At 35.1% G+C, this 18,372-nt stretch overlaps 1 protein-coding gene across 1 annotated transcript; it reads left to right on the top strand.

The window, feature by feature from the left end:
- The first annotated feature begins 15,079 nt into the window (after positions 1-15,079).
- Positions 15,080-18,129, top strand: LOC111897341 (carotenoid 9,10(9',10')-cleavage dioxygenase 1). The gene is made up of 12 exons (XM_023893295.3): positions 15,080-15,256; positions 15,337-15,477; positions 15,583-15,685; positions 15,763-16,022; positions 16,108-16,287; positions 16,383-16,461; positions 16,530-16,611; positions 16,695-16,757; positions 16,852-16,990; positions 17,077-17,457; positions 17,534-17,689; positions 17,794-18,129. Exons 1-12 carry the CDS (start codon positions 15,161-15,163, stop codon positions 17,902-17,904), a joined length of 1,791 nt encoding a protein of 596 aa, XP_023749063.1. The 5' UTR covers positions 15,080-15,160; the 3' UTR covers positions 17,905-18,129.
- Positions 18,130-18,372: the final 243 nt, after the last annotated feature.

Consider the following 18,372-nt stretch of genomic DNA (forward strand, 5'->3'; position numbering starts at 1 on the left):
ATGCAAGTATTAAGTCATTTATTAAACTCTTTTCAACTTTAGGACCCAATTGAGCCTTGCATGCATGTATAGTTGGCAACTTTACTTGATGAACCACTTCAAGGGGATCAGATCTGAGTCTTGGGGCTAGTTTCTTAACCATTAAGAGCTAAAAAGCAAAGTTGGCAAATCTGAGGAGTACGTTGGGTGTACAAGCTTGTACGCGTAGCGTACAGGCCCTTAAGCGTGTACGCTTAGCGTACAAGCTGAGTACATCCCGTGTACTCAATAGTGGGTTGTGGTGTTTGGGCCTTCGGTCTTGGGCCTCGTTTTGGACCTTAGGAGTTTAAGGATGCATGTTGGGCAACCATAATATCGTTTTGGGACTTATGGGCCATAGAGCCCTTTGTTATGAATGGTCCGGTTATGGTTAGGCCCATTGAAGGGAAAGGCGTTTAGGCCTCAATTTATGAGTTTGAACTTAGGGGCTTTGGACCCATAATTTGGGTTTTTGACCTAATTATGATTAGGGTAATTTGTGTTCAGTCAGTGTGAGATTGTCGGAGCAGTAGTCGAGCAATTATTATTTATCAGCAGATCGAGGCAAGTCTATTCCTGGTTTTACGGGTCGAAGGCACCAAGGTCGGCACATTATCTGGTTATGTAGTATGCTAGTTGTTGTGTGATACATGTTGTGATCGAGTTGAAACACACCCCAGGTCGGGCCTCAATATGGCATGACAGGTTGAAATATACCCTAAGGTGGGGACCACTGGATATGTTTGGGTTGAAATATACCCCAGGGCGAGGCCCGAATGCGGGCCCATACTTGCTTTTTGGGTTGGAATGAGCCCCAAGGCTAGGCCCATCTGTTTGATGGGTATGTGTTATTTTGGAAAAACTCACTAAGCGTTATCTTATAGTTTGTATTGTGATTTCAGGTACTTCCGGTTCTAAAGGGAAGAACCCGACTTGATGGCACAACATTCACTCCCCCCCCCATTTTCCGCATTCATTGTTATTGTCACTCTGATGATTTTATATGATGATGAGTATGTATTGGATTTTGGAATCAAACTTATGATTGTAAATTTTAATTAGAAATGGAAAATTTTCTCCTAGTTTTTGGGTTGTTATACTTTAAGGTAATTTGCGTGTTTGGTCTTTAACATTTTTCTATTAACTCAAACAGTCGCCAATATAGGGTTTTGCTTCTTTTTTTTTTTTTTTTGCGTATTTAGTCAATGAGAGTCGTAAAAATACCATTTTTCCCTTAATATTTTATTTTTTGAATTTATTGTTTATTTTTTTTCTATTTATATTTTATTAAAGTTATGATAAGTCCCACTTTATTTTAGAGAAATTATTCAATCCCTTCCCCGTCCACCATCTCTAACACCAACACCAGTCATAATCTCCGGTCATAACTCCGAAACTGTCCATAATCTCTGACTACTGAAAAATACCCCACCCTCATAGAAAAAAACACAAAGAATTCATTTAAAACCTATCAATAAAATCCAAAAAAAACACAAAGAAATTAAATACATAAAATCGTAGAAATCAAAGTCAATATTTCAATTCAACACTAGAATTCGTCAGAGAGATGAGTGGAAAACATTAGTGTAGAAATCTAAAACAAGAAACCTTTTTTTTTCTAGTTACTTTACTTTTTTCATTCCAGTAAAAATCTATACCCAACACTTTTACACTTATCATCAGAGATCGAGAAACACCATCATTAGAGGTGTTCCACTAATTTTCGGAATGAGAAAGGGAAGGAGATATGAAATCGTCATTTTTTCGACAAAGATTGATGGAAAAAGAGAGATAGAGATCTAAAACCTGAGGGGAACTCACTAAGCTTCATGCTTACCCAATCGATTATAAATGTTTTTCAATACTTCATTGACTCGTAAGAAGGGCAAAGTTTAACTGTACACATGCGCATTCGCAACATGTTTCTGCATAATGTAATTACATTATGATATATTTTAAAAAATAAAAAATGAAAATTTTGGGTTGAAAATTGGAACATTACAAGTTGGTATCAGAGCCTTGGTTTGAGTGAACTAGATGAACATTCGTGTGATTCCAGACTCAAACCGAGGAACTGAATATCTTAACAAATCTTTTAAGAAAAAGAATAATACAAAAAATGTGATAATTGATTCATGAAATGTTAGAAATGTATGCTAGTATCTAGGCTAGGGATCTTTTCAGGAGTGGCTAAATATAATTGTCTGATACTTAAGATGCCTTATAGCCTTGGAATTTTCTTGTTACTTGTCGTTTAGAACCTATATTGATATTAGTTAGTTATCTGATAAATACGTTAGGTTGCATGTTCCTAGAATTAAATAATTTAAGATTGCTTGATTTGGCGTTGTTGAGCAACTTTTGTTTGAGTCTAACTGCCGTAGCGTTGGATCTTTCAGTCGACAGGCTATTAATTTTAGCAGCTTGCAATTATATTCGTCTGACAATTAGTTAATATTATTAGAAGTTCTTCCTCAGCTAATAATATGGTGAAATGGAAAGGAATCTGATAAAAAGAGTCTAGGAAATTTAATATATGCTTAATAAGGGCATATAATTAGTAAGGTAGCTCGCTGAACATGCAAAGTCCTAGCAAAGTATAGGAAAACCAGTTGTATGTGCTCACGTGACACATACATACATATATTTAGCAGTTATTGTGTGTAGTATTGGAAGTGACTTGGAAACTACGAGACAATTTTTGGGACAACTATGAGTAGGTGTAAAAGGTAGTAGAGGCCTATACTACCCGAAGCACAGGACTCGCACTTGGATCAGGAAGAGTCACAAAGTTTCTAAGACACTGGTAGTTAGGTAGATAGTGTTGCTAACACTATACATTCGTTGATTTCGGTCATTACTAGTTGTATGGTGATGTATAGAAGAGCGACTCTAAGTTTGGGATCAAGTAGCCATATGAGTTCGAGTTCGAATAAAGTAGAATTATATAAGAGAGTCGGTTCTGAGAACCTTGAGTTTTCTTGGTAGTGAAGGAAGGTCATTCAAAAGTGGTGATGCATTCAAGCCTTTGGATCTAGAATCAAAATCTCTTTGTCCACCTTTTGAATCTATAAAGTCCAAACCTTGGAGCTCGTTTTGATAGATCTTGTTTAGACTTGGATTTAAGTTCATTTTGTCCCAAAAACTTGATCTTTATGAGTATGGAATACTACAAAGCATATGATTTGTCCTTTCAGACATTTTAAGGTGCTTAAAGTCATAAAACTGTTAGCTTGGCCCTTTCCTTTCTTCCATGCATGAGTTATGGAGATTTTGGTGAATTGAAATGTTAGGGTTTTGGGATTAAGCTCTCTTTAGTCATGTAAAGGCATAAAGTCAGTGACTTTATGGATTAGGACATATTTTTAGTGTCAAATTTGAAGTTGGAGTAAGTGTATTAATGACTAAGACCTTAAAAGTGAAGTTTTGGGATTAGCCGTGTATGCCGAGCGTACTCTTTGTTACGCCCAACGTAGCCAGTGGCGAGCCCGATCCTTCTTGCCTTGCACTCTACACCCCATGTACAGATGGTTACGCCCACCTACAACCACACTTTAACTTTCGTTGAAATTTGTGATTTTCTTGAAATGATTTTTGTGAACAATGTTTTTATATGAATTTAAAATGAAGATTTTGGTTTGGAAATTTGGATGTTACAAACCTGGCCACAAAAAATCTAAATGCCTCAGATTTGTGCCAGAGGCAATTCAGACCCGACACTTGTAGTCCTGTAGGAAGAGCAAAAAGTTATGTATTAGTTAGAAAAGGAATCCATAATCAATGAAGGAGTTGTGTTGTTTCCTATCAAAGAAGAATGAGTGACACGGGTAGGAATTACTCGACAGTATGCCACAATGTCTGCTTTTGGTACATATGTATCACTATGTAACCTATCAATCATCGTTATTGTTTGTATGATTTAAAATGCAATAAAATCCTCTTTCTCATTCATATATTTTATTACATTACTCGAGAACATTGTGCTTGTCACGATCTTATCCTGTTTTGGTGGTGCTATGTAAGGAGACCACTTACGGTAGGTACAATTAGTAGTTCTACGATTAGAAGGTAGAAGGCCATTGGAGATGACAACTGTGAGTTTCTTCAAAGTTAAAAGGAGACACAGATGACATAGGTTAATCTAGCTTAAGTTACAAGTAGCAACAGATGATGGGTCGAACCCAAGTCGGGGAGAATTGACCCTTAAGAAGAAAGTTGTGACATCCCCATTTTCACGGCCAGAAAAGACCGATTTTGTTTATGCTTTATAAAAATCAAAGTACTTTTTTTAATAAAAATGTTGCGGAATTTGTTCCCAGTAAAACATGATAAATACGTTATTAAAGCATTTTTGAAGAAATGTATTAGTAAAACGTTTGGGATGTCATTGTTAATACAGATACATAAGCATAAACATAACTTACATTCATTATCACTAGTGATCTACATCTCTTTAATCTCTCAGTGTAATGTGACTTCATATCAACACCTATGATATAAATAAACTGAGTGGGTCAGGTTGGGAAACCTGGTGAGTACAAAGGGTTTTCATCCCACAATAAATAAGTTTATTAATTTTATCAAACCAAACAAACCGGATTACCCGTTCCCGTTATCCTCACTTTACGTCCCTAAGACATCTAACACAAGGGACCTAGTCTAAGGACTTTCATCGAGGTGACAACACATGCTTCGGGGGTTCCTTAGAAATTCATGTCAAATAAGGCAACCATGTGGGGGATGGAGTACTTCACACAGTTCAAATAAACACTTACAGGTTGCGAGCCTGCTAGCGTTCCACTGGACTGTCTAGAAAAGTCTGTGGTCATCATCTATACTCCGCTAGATGACTGGATCATCAAAACATCTATATCAAGGCCTCTCGTTATATTATTTGGTCACACAGAAACTATTACATCTACCCATGTTCTACCCAACACATTTTGTAGATATAAAATACATATTCAGTTTAAATCATGTAAAACTTGTATAAAATCGTTCATCCAACATAGATAACAAGTATACAGATAGTATGCACACATAGCACGTCATTTATTTAAAATACTTCATATCTATGTGTAAGATGAAAGTAACTATGCACTCACCTGATTAGGTGGTGAGTCGGCACTCGGACAACACTTCGTTACTCTTAAAACAATTTCCTCGACAAAACCTAATATCAATATGACTAGGGTTTAGTCTGACGTTAACCGCGACTAATTAATAGTCTAGCTATTATTATTATTATTATTATTATTATTATTATTATTATTATTATTATTATTATTATTATTATTATTATTATTATTATATAAGCGTTAAATAATGCTCAATATAACTCATAATAATAGCCGAAATACTTATTATAAAGTCCTAATAACATTACTATATTAAAACATAAGCTATACTAAAGATATGGTAGGTATAGCTCACTTACAACGGGTTTTCTCGAAAAGCGGGCTTCGCTGGAGCAGCGTTCTTGAGCCGAAATGCTCTTTTCTCGGGACTCCGGGAGCCTTGGGGCTGCCTTCGGGTGCTAGGGGGTTTACCTAGACTTTAGGGGGGGGGGGGGGGGGTTGGGAGGCTAGAGAGAGAAACTATAGAGAAAAAGAATGTTGGAGATGTGTGAAGAGAAGTGAATGCCCAACACCTCTATTTATAGGATGAATTCCTGATAGACTCGCCGAGTAAGAGGACCTACTCGCCGAGTTGGGGCATGTGGCAGCTTTCTGGTGGTGCCACGTCACCCTCTATCGCGTATCAGCCTTTAAACTTAGAAAAATAACAAATTTCGCATACGAGCTTCGTTTTTGACATTCTTTTTTTCAATGTGTAGGAAAAATCAAGATCTACAAATTTCATTTAGACTCCGTCGGCTAATTCTCGACCGATCTCAAATTTAACACTAGGAGGCGTTTAGACTATTAAATGACAGCGAAGAATTCGTAAATTCTTCATACAGACTCCGTTTTCGTATATCTTTTTACCGTTGAGTTCCTATTAATGAGATCTTAAACTCTCATTTAGGTCGCGTAAGCCAAAAACCGCTCGAACTAAAATTCGAGTTTCGGGCTGTACACTCCTAAGCCGAAACTTCGAAAAATCATAACTTCCTCATACGAAGTCAGATTTGGGCGTTCTTTTTATGGATTTTCTCGGTTTAACATACTATACAACTTTGTTTTAGATTACTAAGGCTAAAAAGTCTTCTATCGTAAATTCACTTTTTACGTTTCTCGGTGCCGTGCCGGTTCTGTCGTAAAACTTCGACGGACCATAACTTTTTCGTTATAACTCGGATTTCGGCGTTCTTTATATGTACGGAAACCTTGAGACATATTCTAAAACTTGGTGAAGATTATTTATTCTAAATAATATTTTGTCGAAAAGTCGTTTTCGATCCCTATTGCCTCTAAATTGGAGCTCAAAAGTGTTTTTTTTAAGTTATGATCTTAAGTGTTTTGAAACCTCCATAAGTTATGGATATGAAAAAGTTTTAAAATTAAAAAAAAAATATTGATTCAAAGTTTTTATGGAGTTACAAAATTTGTTGTTAATGTTTTAAAGAATTTTATAACTTATTCTTAAGTTATGGAAGATGAAAAGTTTCATCATAAAACAAGCATTTAACTCCATAAGTTATGAATTACCAAAAGTTTTATGTTTCCTTGATTTATGAGTTAGTTTAGATTAATGGAAAAAAAATTATGTTTTAGTTGTTTTAAATCCTAATTAATCTAGATGTAGTTCATAAAATGTGTTTTTGTAACTTGTCCTCAAGTTATATGAAAAGTCACATTTATGAATCTTAAAACTCATAAAAATGTCTTAGGTTACAGAAAATGAAGAGTCTTTTCCTATAAATAGTCTTTATGGCTCCATAACTTGTCCTCAAGTTATGGATGCCCAAGAGTCTCTTCATTAAAATTTTTAAAGCTTTACTTAAAAATCATAAGTTATGAAAATCCAAGAGTTTTAAATAGTTTCAAAACATGCCCTCAAGTTTTGGAATTTGAAAAGTTTTCTCTAATGAATACTTTAATTCCAAGTTATGCTCTTAGAATTTTAAAAGGTAAATTTCAACCCTTATACTTTATAATATTATAAGTTAATAATATATATATATATATATATATATATATATATATATATATATATATATATATATATATATATATATATATATATATATATATGTATAAGAGTAAGTCGTCTTACCATTAGTAGGGCTCATTCACGAAGCCGGTCTATAAGGGGGGGTATAAGGTTACTGCCTATAAAATGACAGTTTAATGGGTGTCCACTCTCATCCACCGCTTCCTTGACTGGTGGAGGGTCGTTAGCCGAACGGATAGGATAAGGACTATAATTCTCCCTTCATTATAAGTTTAATGATAAATACTAAGTAACTAAACACTTATAAATTCCCAATCTTAGTTACTTAGGAAAATGTGAATAAGGTGCTAATCCATGAAATTACACTTTGCACTTTGTTTAAACCGTTAGTGGAGTGTGTGTGGTTAACCGGCACACTAACCTGGACTTAACAAGGTAGGCAAAGGGTAACTTAATGTTTATCATAGTATCGATGGAGCGTGTGTGGTTAACCGGCACATCTATTGAGGGGTAAATATTAAGGGTACCAAGTATATTTGCATGGTTACTTCACAACTTGTTTTGTGATCCTCGACATCCCAGTCACAAAACCTGAAGGGCACACTCGAGATTGAAACATGCCTTTGAAGAGTTCAATGAATCTCAAAAGAATCTAGGAGTTTCAAAACCAATTAAAACCTAATAATACATTTCGTTTATCTTGGTGGAAATTGGTGAATCGTCATTCACCTACCTTCAAATATTTTATAGCTTGGATTACGGCATCCCTCTTCCAAGTTATAAAATATTTTGTTGGGTCCTAGCCTTAATATTTCATATTTGGTGTTATATTAAGGACTTAAATCAACTTTACTTGAATTTCTCCCATTGTTGATGTCTGGTTTAGACAACAATGATCTTCCCAAATCTATTGGAACTTCACTTCCTCCATCTCCTCCAATTATTCTCCCTAACCCACAAGTTCAAGGTCACTCAAGCCCTATTGGCAAGCAAGGTCTATGTGTGCTCACATCTTGGAGATGAAGTCACATATTGACAAGCCGGGAGAGTTGGGTGTCAAAGTCTTGAGAAAGTTTGTGAGTTCCTTTGGGACTCCTATGAAACAGACTATGACAAGACCCTTAATGATCTTATCTATTTGCTTGGTACTGCTGAATTAACAATGATTTGGAAGGCTAGTAAAGCAAATTTGATTAGAAAATCGACTTCCCAAAACTTTATGGACATTGACAATGATGACACTGGAAATCCAAAAAAAACATTCTCTTCCCAATGGAAAGGGATCGGCCATAGTCAACTCGGTTGACCAAATGGTAAAGAGAAAAGCTAAGTCTGTGATAGTCCCATGTACCATTACCAAAGGGTCCATTTGTTAAAATTGCCAAAGGAAGGGGAACTGTTTGCGAAGCTGCTAAATTTACCTAAGGATGTTAAAGTCAATAAGTTTGACTCTACTTCAAGTAAAGTCCATTGTCTAACTCTATTAAGCTCCTATTTGGAGATTCTTATTACATAATGTGACTGAGTCACATGGTGATGTTATAAGAATCAAAGAAAAAAGAGAAAGCTGAAAGGAAGTATATGCTGTTTCGCATCGTGAAGATGGACTTCGATCGCATTAGAATTTTGAAGCTGTTACTTAGGAGTTATGACACATTGCTTAGGAATATATAACAAGGTTTTCATATGGATTGTAAGGATATTTTTTTTCCACAAAGTTTTTAAAATAAAAGGAAATTTTTGATTTTATTTATTTTAAGTATCCTTACAATGGCATTTATGAAAAAAAATGTTGTTTATATGATTCCATTGCTAGTAATATAGGAAATGGTTTTGATTCTTTCATTTGTGGTAGTGTCTAAATTTACCAAATAAAGAAGGTTTCTCATCACCCAAGTTTCAAGAGGACCGAAACTTGGAACCATGCAAGTTGTATATTATGATGAATGAGAACTTTCAAGAATTGGAAAATTAAGACTAATTACTTGTTCACATGGATGTGTGAGTCAAGTAAAAGACTAAGGGATCGAGTACACATTCTTGTGCACTGATCAAGCCCACCACAAATGTAACTTGAGTGACACATCTTAAATAAGGTTTATTAACACTAGTGAAATGTAAGAGTAAAGATTTTCTACTCTTGTGCATTTTAATTTGGTAAGTTGTGATGTTTTGGATAAAACAGAGACCAACTTAGGCCAATTGTGTTAAGTGTTTGTCTTGATTAGAATCCACACTATCTCTTGAATATTTGGCAAGAAAGTCTTATAGGTCAAGGAGACAGTGGGAGTCTAAAAGATCATGAAAGGGTTTCAAGAAGTAATCAATAATAAAACCTATATTTCATCACTAGCACACAACTAAAGGTTTATAACCTATCGTGTTGACATTTCTGTGCCCATTCCAGTTTAGTTGGCTATATATATTTGAGTTCTACATGTTCTCAATCGTTTGCATAACTACTTGGAAGCAATGGCGGGCCCTTGTGCTGCCAGGTGGCAAGAGGTTAAGATTGCACAAGTTCAATCCATATGAGTTAGGATTTGTCACTAACCTAGTCTTGTGATTCTGGTTTGACAAATTCACATGGATAAGAACACATACACCATAAAATCTAAGTTTCATAAGGTTTCTCTCCAATTCATGGAAATGATGGTGAGGAAATTCTTTCACTAAGTAGATTTTAAGTAGATAGCAATTATGATATTTACAGTTCTCAAAGTTGTTAGTGGAGTGTGCGTGGTTAACTGGCACACTAACATGGACTTATGATTACGACATCCCTTTTCATAGTTCTGAAATTATTTAGACACGCATTTGATCCATTTAAGATAAGGTGTATGATTTCGATAAAGTCTTATCAAAGCAATCTAGTATCAGAAATCTGAACTTTGGTAAGAATGTAAATAAAGTATTGACTTCTAGAGGTCCAGCTGTTTTTTGGATACATGTCAAAGCTAGTGGGAGCATAAGTGTTATGCTAATAATCATCATGTTAGTGGAATCATTATAATTATGATAAGTATCGCAAGTTAGCAAGGTTAATTATAGAAAACAAAAGTTTCAATTCGTTAGGTTGCAGAGGTTGAAAAAGTTGTTTTGCTATAATTAAAGGAGAGGAAATTATACTTCATTTCAATTCTAAAAAGCTTAGATTGAGTTTATAATCATTCTAAAGAGCTTATATTGAGATTTTAATCACCTTTAGTCAAGAATATATATATGAATTTCATGTTGGATTGGTTCAACTTAAGAAAATTCTATATATTACGTTCTCAAAATTTGATTATGATTACGACATCTCTTTTCATAGTCAAATTTTGAGAATATGGCAAACAAAAAAAATTATTATGGCAAAAGACTGGTCTGGAACCATGTCTTTATGTGAAACATCATGAATCATGTCCCATTTACTCTGGGTACAATATCGTTTACATGTGCTATAATATTTATCCTTTCCGAATTTTCCAAATGCCATGGGGCATTAAGGGGAACAATGTCTAGAATTGGATATGACTAAAGTGATTAAGAAATTGTCGAGGGAAATCTAAGGTTTACCAAATATTGGTTGCTCAATGACAGTTGGAAGTATACTGTTAATATTGGAAGGGTCATATTGACATAGTGTGAAAAGAGGCAACTCTTGTTCTGAAGTGGTAGTCAAAATGGAAATATAGATTTGTCTCCATAGATGGAAGCAATCTGTGTAAGATTAGAAAAAACTTAGTACAAGAAGCATGTTCAAAGCAATGCATACTTTGAACATAAGGCTTTGTGTCCATGGAGTAGGTCTTCATTGGAATACCCTGTAATGGTTGTTGACAAGTCTTTGTGACTTTGTACACACTCATTGCAAGAGGGTAGTGCATTTAAGTTTAAAATCTAATATTTTTCGATATGGGAGTGTGAAATTAGAATCATTGAAAGTTTGGTTAATTGGTTTATTTCACAAATGTAAGGATCATAGGCAAACATAGAGTGCATACTTGGTGTATGGCAAAGCTATTGTTTAGAAAACATACTGTACATGCTTGGAGCATGGGACACCTAGTGTTTTAATTCAAGTATAAAGTTGATAAAACTGAAACAATGAATAATGAGTAATTAGTATGATGATAAATAGAAAGTGTTTTATTTATATTCATAGGTTTTGATACCATATTAGATTCATTTATCCATGTGTTTCACTTTGCATGTTTTCACTTCCATAATAACTAGGTTATTCTTCCGGAATGACTAAGTTATTCAAAACCATCCACAGTTGATCATATGTTGGAAGTAGATATGATCAAGACTGTCATGGGTTGGCTTGTAGAGGTCCAAGTTGGTGGATAAAGTTGTGCTACAACACTCATGAGTGCTCATAAGTTCTGAGTATTGGATTCAACCCGCGCTCATTTGAATCACTTCATGGATTTTATCACGAGTGATCATGAGATGATAATATCTTATATTCTTCAAACCTGGAGATATGAGTTGTTACTATGCGTTGGTTGTACATTGATTGCATGAAAACGCATTCAGTAACTCGATGTTATAAAACATGCCTTTGTGTATGATTCAACAAGTAGTAGAAAAAGCCATATGATTCAAAGTTTATCCATTCCTTTTACCTTTAGGATAAAAGCGATATATATGGGCCCCTCGATGATTTAATGATGATATATGTGAGTGCTTGGCCAAGCCAGGACTGATTTGATTTGTTCAATCATTCAGTCTTCATGAATCGGAAATCGGGAAACAACAAATGGACAGAGAGAATGATTTATAATTCATGTCTCAGTCCATATGATATCTAGAATGGAGGAATATATGATCCCTTATCTAATAGACAAGTCATTGACAAAGGTCAGAGTTCATCGGCAAGGTCAGAGTTCGACAGAAGCTTTTGAGAGCTACGATTGCTAGTCGGGGTTTGAAGTCATACTCAATAATAGTTTTAGACTTATCCAAGTGGGAGACTGTTGGATTAATGTCTAAGTCCATAACTATAATTGGTAAGACTTGACCAGACCCGGCATGGTCCATTTGGGTTGCATGGCATCAGGACAATTGGATAGACAAGATGAGGAAAAAGGATACTAGTGATTTATATTGATATATTATAAGTTCTAATATATTAATATATAAACATATTATTTAATTAGTATTGATCAAGAATTAATTTATAATTAATTAAGTGATCAAAAGGAACTAATTAAATATGGACTCTAAGATATATTTGTGTGATGGGCCAAGTTCATTTAGGTTGGGCTAAGCTTTCATGGATAGTCCATGGAGTGTTTAACCTATGGATCATATGAAATGAAAGGTCATGGGTATTAGGGTTTAACCCTAATCTCCACACTATATAAAGATGTCCTTGGTTAGTGAAATTGGCACTAGTGTGTGTACACAAAAGGGCAAGGCTGATTTCACTAGAGAGAACCAAAGTATCCTTATTCTCAAGGTTATTCCAAGTGTTCATGGTGTTGTGTGAACCATTTGAGGTGTCATACTTGGGGAACTAGGCACTCAAGGTTCATGAAGAAAAGTTACATAAAAAAGGTATGTATTCTATCTATTTTATTACCCAAGTATATGATATTTGTATGCTAGCATAGGGTAATATCTTGGAAACTTCATATTTGCATGTATATAGAGAAAACATAGATCCAAGGTATTTAGGGTTGTATGTGTACCATAGGATGTTGTAGTATACTAAAACTCAACACCTATGACGTAATAAAATCAAACTATAGGGACAGTCCGAGTTAAAAAAAAAAAGTTAAAAACCAAGTGTGCAAATTATTCCAAACCACAAAGTCGTTCGTGTAATTTACTCCTTATTTTATTGGTTGGCTCCTTGGGGAACGAACAGGTGCTTAGGACGCATGTGAGTTAGAGATATAGTTTTACATGTTGGTAACCAATTCAATTAATGAAATAACAAATAATAAGTTTAAGTTGAGATTATTTTGAAAAAAAATATTTTAGGTCTAAACAGGAAATATTACAAAATCTAGGGTTTTTTCTGGAAAGAAAAGACAAAACGGCAAATTTGGTCCTTATGGCATGTAAAAATCTTTTGATGGGGTCCAAAATCTTTTCGACTTACATGGATGGTCCAAAATCATAAACTTTTTGTGGATTAGGTCCTTTCAAACTCTATTATCTTTGAATTTGGTCCACACACAACCTAAAATGACTTATATGCCCTTCCAATGATTCTTTTTTAATTTCTTTTACTTTTCCTTTTTGTATATTTATATTAATCCCTTTCTTTCTTTCTTTCTTTCTCTCTCTCTCTCTCTCTCTCTCTCCCTCTCTCTCTCTCTCTCACACACACACACACACAAATGTCGCCTGCTTCTACAGGATTCCATAGAAGAGTTCCAGTTTTATTGTCGACTACCTATTCGACATCAATCTACAATGAAGTCGACATCAATCTACAATGAAGACTCATCATCACAATGGAGATTTTCTGATGATGACCAGTTCATGTGAAAATGCTACCTCGTTGACTTAATTCTCTTCCAGAATTGGTGCTCCGCTAACGCTCTTGGTGATTCCTTACAAATGGTATCATATTGTTTTGCAATATGCTAAAATCAAGACTCACCCATCTTCACTGATAAGAACACTAGCATCAACAAAACTCATCTGGAGGGGATTCATGTCTGAACATCGTATAGATAAATAGAGGTTAGCAAGAAATCAACCAGCACCGTTTTCGATACCCCAAATCAGAACCAATAACATCACTGCTTCTTCTTTCTCCATACAATTAATCTAAATTTTTGTAAAATCTCGTACTCTCCAATAGACATGATATATTTGTTGAATCCACCTTCTAGCATTGCATAAGCCAAAGAAATTTTGTACCTGCAACCATGTTTGTTCTTGATTGTACATAAAACCCCCAAATTGGATGTTGGAATTGCTAGGGTCGATGGTGATAAGAAGGTCGTCGGACCTATTCTACTTAGAGATGCATCTCTGATAAGGAGGTCATCAGATTTACAACTAGAGGAAGAAGAACCTGTAGGTAGAGGAAGAAGATGAACTTCGAGAACCCAGATAAAGTTCATACTCATTAATTTGAAGTTATATCCGACGATAGGTCAACAGGAAGGATGTTGTAGGCAGCAATGCCGACGGTGGGGGTAGGCCACAAGAAAAGATGAAGATGAGGGTGGTGGATATGGAGGGGGTGTGGTGGTGGTGGTGGTGGTGAATAAGTGAAATTAAGATGGGGTGGTTGCCTGGTTTGTGTCGTTTTGGAAGAGTGAGAGAGAGAGAGAGAGAGAGAGAGAGAGAGGTAAGTAGTTGATTTTATTTTTTTATTTTTTTCATAACTATTAAAGAGGGTGATAATTTATTTATTTTTTATTTTTTTATAATTATTTAAATACTAAAACAATTAAAAAAATGTAAAATAAAAATAATAAGGGCAAAATAGTCATTTTAACCTTTTTAGGACTATAATCACGGAAAGTTTCTGATTTTAAACCATCCATGCAAGTCGAAAAAATTTTGGACCCTATCTAAAGTTTTTTACAGACTATAAGGACCAAAGTTGTAGTGTTGTAGGAAAAAAAACTTAGATTTACCTGTTAACCAAATTTGCAGTTTTGTAGGAAAAAAAACTTAGATTTAAGATAACAACTAATGGATAAAATTGGGTTTTTTTAAAAAAAGAAAGAAAAAAAAAGTCTACAAACAAAAAAAACAAAATGTAAATTCCTTATATGGAAATAAGTTTTTTTTTTTTTTTTTATGATAAATAAGTATTAAAAACTCCTAGGCCGAATAAAAACTTTTTTTTTTTTTTAACTTTTTCTTAAAACTTGAAAAAACTGTCAGAGCATCCAAGCCGGACAAGCCTAGACTATTTTATTTTAACATCGAGAACAACTGGACCATTTTAATATTCATTAACTGGTTTCCTTTCGATGACTTTTGAAGATGAATACATATATAAAGAGTTGTATAGCTCCAAGACGGAGTTTGTTTTGGATAGACACAAGAACAACCAGCTGCCATGGCGGATTGCATCACCAAAGCAATTCAGGTGCAATGTTGTGCTCAAAGGCCTTCATTTGATCAACACAAAAACCTTCTCTTATCATCTTTCCAGGTTCTTCTCTCTCTGTCTCTTAAAAATTTCGCAATTGATCGTCAACTATAAGCTAACACTATTCGAATTTCAATCAACAGCCATTGATGGGCGAGGTGCTAAAATTTCCCATGAAGATTCAAGTTTCTCGGGCCATGATCAAGAAAACCTCCATGGATTTATTAGACGTTTTCACGAATTCAATGTTCAAGTTCATCGACCATCCATCACTCCCATCTCAGGTAATACATATAACCTGTATCGAAGTATCCATGAATGATACATAAGCACACACATTCACAAATTGATCAGTCGTTTACTTCATGGGTTTTATTATTTGGACACAGAGTAACTTTGCTCCAATTGAAGAGTTGGGAGAATCCGTTTGTGTCGATGATATACAGGGAAGGATCCCAAATGATTTTCCAGAGGGGGTTTATGTAAGAAATGGTATGTGAAACTGCTCTAAAGTTCTTATTTTTTTCTACTTTTTATGGACAATAAGGTTTCAAGATTCAAATTTCCAGGCCCAAATCCTCTTTTTGGAGGGTTTAAATCAACTAACTCGATATTTGGGAAATCAAGTCACATATGGGTGGAAGGAGAAGGAATGCTTCATGCTTTGTACTTGAAGAAAGATAGCAATGGTAAATGGAATGTTTCTTACAACAATAAGCATGTAGAAACTGATACATTCAAGATGGAAAAGCAAAGAAACAAACCTTCTTTTCTTCCTGCCATCGAAGGCGATTCTCCTGCTATTTTATCAGCTTATTTTCTCAATCTGGTACGTTCATGACCTGATTCATAGCACTGCTTTCAAAAGTTTTAATAGCATTGGCGTTTGATGCATTTTTTAATGGTTTGTGTAGATGAGATTTGGAACAGTCAACAAACTGATAAGCAATACAAGTGTTTTTGAGCATTCGGGAAAGTTCTACGCAGCAGCTGAGAATCATTTGCCTCAAGAGATCGACATTCAAACACTGAACACGTTAGGCACATGGGATGTCGATGAATCTTGGAATCGACCCTTTACAGCACACCCAAAGGTGATCATTTGTGAATCCCTAGATCTTACAGATTCGATTATGATCATCTTGTTGGTGTTATAGCTAAGCTTGGACTATATGTTTTGTCTCAGTAGAAAGCTCCAGGTTCCGGGGAGCTAGTAATGATGGGTGTAAACGCAATGAAACCTTTTTTTGAGATCGGAATCATAGAAGGTACTTGAAGTCGTTTCTTTTTTGTCTGAAAGTTTCATTTTCATGATTGATAATTTGTATATATGCAGCTGATGGAAGCAAACTAGTTCATAAATCAGATCTAAAGTTCGAAAGGTGTAGCCTTTCCCATGATATCGGTGTTACAATAAGGTAAAGATTAGCAATTCATTGTATCTTCCAGTTTATGAAGAAGAAACATTTCTTCAAGAATTTGATTCACGTAATCTTTGCAGATACAATGTGATACTTGATTTCCCATTGACCATAGACATAAAACGTCTTGTAAATGGAAGCCCGTAAGCATCTTTATCACTGCGTTCTTGAATATTTTCTTGAAATATTTTGGTTAATTACGAACTGTTGATGCATATTTGCTAACAATGTATATAGATTGATAAAATACGATAGAGAGGGATACGCGAGGATTGGAGTGATGCCGCGCTATGGTGATGCAGATAGCGTGAGGTGGTTCGAAGTGGAATCATGTTGTGTGTTTCATATTATCAACACTTATGAGGATGGCGATGAGGTTAATTAGCAGCTTATACGAATCTATATATCATTATATGTGCAAGTGTAACGATTGTTAATAGGTAAATTTCGCAACATAAATAGGTAATAGTGCATGCATTTAGAGCGAACAACTCTATTATACCAGGACCCGATCTAGGGTTGAACAAGTTTGAGTGGTTTTCAAGCCGTTTCAAGGGTTTGGAGTCACAACAATCCGACACTGCTTTCAGTTCAGATGAATCTTTCTTCTCACGAGCTTACGAATGGAGATTAAACATGGAGAATGGAGAAGTGAAAGAACGATATCTCTCAGGAACAACACGTTCGATGGATTTCCCTATGATTAATGAAAATTATTTGGGCCTTGAAAACAAATATGGGTATGCCCAAACTGTTGATCTAGATGCGAGCTCCATTTCAGGCATGGCTAAATATGGAGGACTAGTGAAGCTCCATTTGAAAGACAGAAGTTCGAGTTTAATGGTAGAAAATTATAACTATGTGCTACAATTTTAACACCATATTCATGCAGATTGATAACTTTATATTATCTTCGTAGGATGAAAAACAAGATTATGTAGAAATGGAGTACCATAAATTCCCCGAAAACACATTCTCTTCAGGTGCTGTGTTTGTGCCGAAGCCCGATGGCCTTGAAGAAGATGATGGTTGGGTGATCTCGTTTGTACATGATGAACACTTGAATAGATCTCGGGTAAGTTTATATTAATCTCTTATTACATATGTATATTCTTGTGAAGCAAATCATACTAATGGTTCTTGGATATGAATGGGGAACAAATTGGCTTAATTTCTCAGGTTATCCTAGTAGATGCACATAAGTTTACCAGTGAGCCAATTGCAATTATTAATTTACCATGTCGAGTGCCTTATGGTTTTCATGGAGCTTTCATGCCGACAATCTCGTAAATATATATATGATGTGGACCAAGTCAAACAACTAATTCAAGTCGTGCCTACAAACAGCCTGAGATTATTTGGCCCACTTGTTAATGTGTGTTATGATTTAGATACTTTAGTGTTGTATAGCCCATCGTGTATTCTCTAGCATAGTATACGACTCATGGCCTCACTGTATTGTATTTATACTTTGTAACATAATCAGTTTGAATCAAGGAAATCAATTTCTCAATATTGTATGGGAGTCTACTACAAAATCCTCCTAAAATCTCACATTATATATTTATATTCACATCCCACTGCCAACCTTAATTCATTCGGCATTACGAACATAAAACATATGTGCATTTTGCTCTTGATCTTTTCTTTAAACCACAAATCTAATTTACTCCTAAACTAGTCTTAATACCACTTATGTCATAGACAGGAATTGGACCCTTGGCCTCATGGAGAGAGGGAAAGACCTAATACGGTTGG

Source organism: Lactuca sativa, chromosome 6 (assembly GCF_002870075.4).
Source record: "Lactuca sativa cultivar Salinas chromosome 6, Lsat_Salinas_v11, whole genome shotgun sequence".
Classification (NCBI taxonomy): Eukaryota; Viridiplantae; Streptophyta; class Magnoliopsida; order Asterales; family Asteraceae; genus Lactuca; species Lactuca sativa.